Source organism: Acipenser ruthenus, chromosome 19 (genome assembly GCF_902713425.1).
Source record: "Acipenser ruthenus chromosome 19, fAciRut3.2 maternal haplotype, whole genome shotgun sequence".
Taxonomy (NCBI): domain Eukaryota; kingdom Metazoa; phylum Chordata; class Actinopteri; order Acipenseriformes; family Acipenseridae; genus Acipenser; species Acipenser ruthenus.
The window spans coordinates 20,393,372-20,399,371 of NC_081207.1; the positions used below are offsets into that span (position 1 = coordinate 20,393,372).

At 37.0% G+C, this 6,000-nt stretch overlaps 1 protein-coding gene across 1 annotated transcript in view; it reads left to right on the plus strand.

The window, feature by feature from the left end:
* LOC117424727 (asc-type amino acid transporter 1-like) overlaps positions 1-6,000 on the plus strand; it is a 28,997-nt gene that overhangs the window by 21,314 nt on the left and 1,683 nt on the right. The window contains exon 11 of the mRNA XM_034041397.3: positions 2,488-6,000. This exon is cut by the window's right edge and continues 1,683 nt beyond it. Within this exon, the coding sequence (XP_033897288.1) occupies positions 2,488-2,594 (107 nt within the window). The 3' untranslated portion in view covers positions 2,595-6,000. The remainder of the gene's footprint in view (positions 1-2,487) is intronic.

A 6,000-nucleotide genomic window follows, 5' to 3' on the forward strand; every position in this document is an offset into this window, starting at 1 on the left:
GATCAGAACATTTGCCTACAAATTCAGTGACGACAGCGAATATCATGTTATTGACCAGATCTTGTTTTTACTTATTAAGCACTAGAAGCAAATTTCAACTATGTGTTGTACTCTCAGGAAAACATAATTGAGCAAAAAAAGGTTCTGTCTTAGATGTCTTTTATCTGGTGCTGTTTGAAACCACTTGTAAGATTCTGTATTTTTATTTTCTAACAGTGTAATAGTTAATGTGATATGCTGAGAACTCTACTAATTTCTCCAAAATGTCATGACTTCTGTAAACTGCTGAAGGTGCTTAGCGTTGACAGCCATTCAATGTTGTGTTGATAAGTTTGTGGTACATGGGATGTTGTTGTAGACTGAATTATGAGAGGGGTTAGAGAACATCAGCTTGCTCCTGGGGTCCCATGCACTTCTTCTTGGCCCATGCATCACTAATAGATGTATAAGAATGGTGAGGTTCTGGCTAAGAATGGTGTAAGAGCGAGCAAGAGTTGAGAGTTAAAAAGGTGAATTAGCTTGGAATTCGATTAACCTTGAGTAACAGGAGGTTTTAATTTTTTTCAGCAGTATTATTTTATCATCACTGAGTTCTGTTATGTGTATCATTGTCATACTCTGTGCAGCTTCGGAACCCAGTGTTCCGGGCGGGTTTATTTATACAGTTGTTTATTGCACAGAATGGGCAGTTATAGGTCGGTTCGGTGGGTTTTTTCAGCAGTGTTATGTTGTTCTCACTTAGCTGTATTATGTGTATCATTTTCGTCGTCTTTCCACCTTCGGAACCCATAGTTCCGGGAGCTTTTTGGTGATAAAAAGAGGGTTCTGGGCCGGAATGGGTTAATCGGTTCTGATTGCTAAAATATTCTCCTTTCTACCCTGCTTTTTAATGCCATTGAATTAATTAAAGTACCGTTCTGGCTTTTACCCCATCCCTGTTTTTTTTTGCAGATTTCTGCAGACGCCAGGCACATTTATCCACGCATGTGTATATTACAGGACATCCGAGTTTAATGACAGTTAACTTGTTTTGTCAACATGGAAATATACTAGGGAATGCACTTATTGTGACGTTTGTATCATTTATATTAAAAGCATTTATTTCTGTTTTAAAATTGAACATTTGCCTGCAAAAAATATAATTTTTTATAAAATATAAATATAAAAATAAAACGCTTGTTTTATTTTTTGAGGAGGCTGTGTGGTCCAGTGGTTAAAGAAATGGGCTTGTAACCAGGAGGTCCCCGGTTCAAATCCCACCTCAGCCACTGACTCCTTGTGTGACCCTGAGCAAGTCACTTAACCTCCTTGTGCTCCATCTTTCGGGTGAGACGTAGTTGTAAGTGACTCTGCAGCTGATGCATAGTTCACACACCCTAGTCTCTGTAAGTCACCTTGGATAAAGGCATCTGCTAAATAAACAAATAATAATTTCTTTTTAGCAATATGCACCTCTATTAATATGAAGCATAACACATTATTTAAGAATAAAAATACAGTGCATGGTGAGATACTATCGTATTAATTTCCACTGTTCATTGCGCTGCTAGGAACTGTAACCAAACTATCCTAACAGTGTGTGGACGCATTAAGCCTGACTAAACATGAAATGGTACTTCAGTGTGGACGCTTTGAGCTGGATTAATTAGAACGGTTTCGAGTAGGGTTCTCAAGATCGGTTATGTAGTGTGCACAGGGCCTAAAAGGAACGTTAATTTATGAGAATTATCTATGATGAAGGCTATATTTTTGGTAAAAGTAAAACATAAATAAATAAATACATTAATACATATTGAAATAAATGAATACATAAATCAATACATAGACATTTCTTTCTTTATCTGTCTTGATATTTATTTATTATTCACTATCATATAAACACTGCCATTTACTACTATATGAAACAAAAATAAATACTCAGCAGTTGTTCAATTGTATATTAGTGAAGATTTCTGTACATAAAGGTCGTCATGCTTTCATATGTTTTTACTTTCAAATTAAAAAAATATATTGTAATGACCTGGACAATTGCATTGTTGCAGGACTTGTTGTCTGTTCAGTTAATATAGTTTGTCTCGTCTGTCTTTTATGTTACATGCATTGTAAGGGGAACAGGTCACACCAGGAACATACATAAATGGTTTCTTGAAACTTGGCTTGTGTTTTTGATTTCTCCGTTTTAATGGCTGGGCACTTTTGATAACTTGGCGTTTTTTCACATTTCCAATGTGTTTTTGTTTCAGGTAAATATATTTCTTAACTATGATATCTAATCAAACACTGCTGTGATCTTTTAACCATAATATTTTTTCCCTACCATTTTAAATTGGATCTGTCTTTAAAGGCGCTGGTGGTGTCTGCTTAATAAAAAAGAAAAATGCAAGTAATCTAGAAGGAATGCTTTTTGAAAATCGCTGGAATTTTGCCTAGGGAACCCTGTGAAAGATATTTATGAACTGAGCCCTCTCCGTTTGTCTGTGTTTTCAGAATCTATTACCTATTCGGGGCAGAAACTGTGTTACGTCGTCTATCCTCAACATGTGGAAGCAGAAGAAGAGACACCACTGGACTGCTCACATAAATCAGAAGCATAAACTTCCTCCTTCAGGACACACTTACCTTGTTTACAGTGACAAATGTAGAATGTTTAAAAACTAGCCTTGTTTTCATATGCAACAACAAATGTACTTCTCCCATTTATAGAAGAGAACTGGTTCTGCAAAACAAGCCCACAAAACCATTGAGATCCCCCCGTTTAGTACCGTGCCTTTCCTTCTCAAGGTCGCTAGGCTTTTTAAAACATTTTTGATTACTTTTTCAGCCAGTTATTTCCTGAGGTCAATTTCATCATCGATGTGATTCTGGTTTAAAAGGATATGCAGCCCATCTAGCAGCAAAGAGCCTCAATGATTGGCTGCTAGCTGTGTCCACCAGTAGGGGGCTTCAGGTGGTTGGTTAATAAACAGTAGATGTGATGAAGCATTATAAGGTTACAGGTCAACAAGCATCTGTGTATGAGGGAATATCGGTGCAAGTAGAAGCGAGCAGACCAAGCCTGAAAGAGTTTAAAAACTGTTTTTTTGGCGTTTTGATATAACCTATACAAAGATGTTTGCAGTCCCCAAAGCTGTCATACAATCCAGCTACAATACTGTTAAAAATCAATATGGTATGGTTCATGTCAAGAATGGGTTTTCTTTGTGATCTGTCATGGCATACAACAGAAACGTGCGCTCTGATTTGCTGAAATTGTCTCTTTACACATAGGTGCTCAACGGGCTGTTGGTAAGCTACTGGCCCCTGGAGGACAAAGGTCAAACATGCAGTTGTTCGCTCAAGCTCACCAGGCACCTGGCCAGTAGGGGCCGCTATAGCATGGGGAGATGACTTAGTCCCAGCTGAGTTTTCATTCTTAACCCAGGGGAGCGCCAGAGCTTCATGTGGGATCACCAACACATAACAACAACTTGGCACAGCCAGGACTGAAACCTGTGCTCCCCAGACTGCATGACTCACCCTGCGCACCTCACAGCGAGACCTACATAAGTGATGGCAGTGCACTGAAGGAAAAATACTGGAATTATTTTAGCTTTGAGAACTTTAAATAGCTTGATCATTTTTAAGAACTGGGTTGTTTTGTTTTTAGAAATGTAGGCTTATGCCAGTGGGGTTACATTGCGAACTGGTTTTTCAGCAAGGTATGTGAGGTTTTTATTATATGTCATATTGTGCCTTAAAGAAAAAAAAAGTTAACCGATGATTTTTAAATTACAATTTACCTGTTTAAAATAATGACCTTCCATGTAAAATGAATGACTGCATACATTTGGCAGTATTTCAGTTTGGTTTGTGTCAACCTGTATACATCTCTGCATCTTATCCAGATTGCGGCTATATAATACTAGCATAAGCTGCCTTTTTCCACACAACAAGCCCAGTGCATTCCCTGTGTGTTGTGAGCAATTCAGCATTTCATGTAGCTATTACATTGGTTATCCTTTTCTGTCTCAATATATTATTTGAGATGTATGTATATATGTTAAAATACTTTCATAAATCATTTCTGTAATGCCCATGCCCTTCATTCTTATGTTGGTTTCAAAAGAAACACATTTTAAAACACAACATTTAGTGTTACAAAAATCGAAAGTTCTTGGTTGCTTGCCTTCCAGAAAATCGATTTCACTTCCTGGGTCATTTCACCTCAGCAGTGTCTTTGGGGTCTTACTGGCTGCAAAGGGGAAGCAGCCAACAGGAAAGAAGGCCCTGAAGAGGTGAAATGTCCAAGAAAGTGTGATCTGAAAAACAAGGCCTGCAAAACAGAGGTGTATTTTGTAGTACTAGATATTATGCTTTAAAATGAAAATACATGTTTAAAAAAATGAATAAATCATAATTATAAAAAAAAACAAAAAAAAAAAAAACTAACATCTGAGACCGGTTTAGTGCATAGATGTGCAAAGTGTGTGGAATTGTTTTATACCATCATTATCACTATGAACTAGTGAAGCAGATACATAGGGTCTCTACAGAGGTCACACACACTTTTTAAAAGTTGTTTTTATTTCATATCTTAGTTTTAGATTCTAAATATGAAAGTTTCACGTCCCAGATTATACTGTATTCCTGAAAATGATTAATTAATTTGTAGTTTACTTTTGTGTAGTTTACTTTTTAAGGAAAATAATTTGTATATTAAGTAAAATACTATATAAATGTACTATAAGACATTAAATGTACTATAATAGATATTGTAGAAAGTCTACTTTCTTAAACTGGCCTCTGAATTTGCAGGATATCCATTTTTAATCTGTATGTTTTTATATATTTTCTTTAATCATCATTTATTATCATTTCAGCACTCATGAATACTTGGCTTATTTAAAACATCAGTATGTTTTACCTTTGTGGTAGTCTCTGAGCAAGGTGGAATGTTATGCTGGAGGCCAGTACAAAGATCGCCACCAGTGGTGCTCACGAGTAACAACACTGATGAGTCCTCCTGGATTGCATCTGCTATTCATGATTATCCTGGGATTATACCTATAAATAGAAGGTCGATGTAATCCAGGGGATTCCCATGTGTTCTAAAGTCCCAAATATCCAGCTGTGACTTATCCTGGTTTTTCATATAAAAGGACAGATCTGTAAGATTGGAATTTGACTACAAATGCCAGCCAAAAATGATATTTTCTATTGAAGTTGTTTCACCTTTAATAGAATACCTTAGGGTATATGACTATGTCTGTGGCTACATTGTTATTTTTTTCCATGTGTATTGAATTCTATATAGACTCAGTTATGCAGCTGTATAAATGTTTCCCACTTTGTATAATTTTTTTAAAGAAATATCATCTTTTAATATTTATAACATTCCATAATGCTCAACAACATACTGAAGACTGAAGTTGTTTAAAGGTGGCACTCGCATTAAAATATGGATGCAAAGGGTCCCTGAGTGGCTCTCCTGATAAAAGCACAGCCGTGTGATGTGCAGGGTGAATCATAAAAGCGCCCTGGCTGTGCGAAGTTACCGGTCTTCGCTGGGGATTCTGAAGGGAGCGTTGCATTGGTTTTGGCACTACTGTGAGTTAGGCAAAACCGGCAGGAACTTTCTCCTCATCGCACTACATCAAACCCTGCTCGCCAGATGCCCAGCGAGCTCAAAAGTGGATACCTGCAGGGCTGACGTCCACTCTTGAGTTCCTGGGTGTAAAAAAGGAAGCAGGCTCAGTTGTGGGATAGGAGGACGCCCACTGAACCTTTAGAGCTGTGTGGGGAATTGCTGCGGTGAGGGGAAAAATTTATTGGACATTCTAAATTGGAGAGAAAATCATTGGTAAAATAATTGGGCACACTAAATTAAAATATATATATTTAAAATAATAATATACACTACCGGTCAAAAGTTTTAGAACACCTCCATTTTTCCAGTTTTTATTGAAATTTACGCAGTTTAATGTCTCAATGTACTCTGAAATTAAAGCATAGAACAAATAA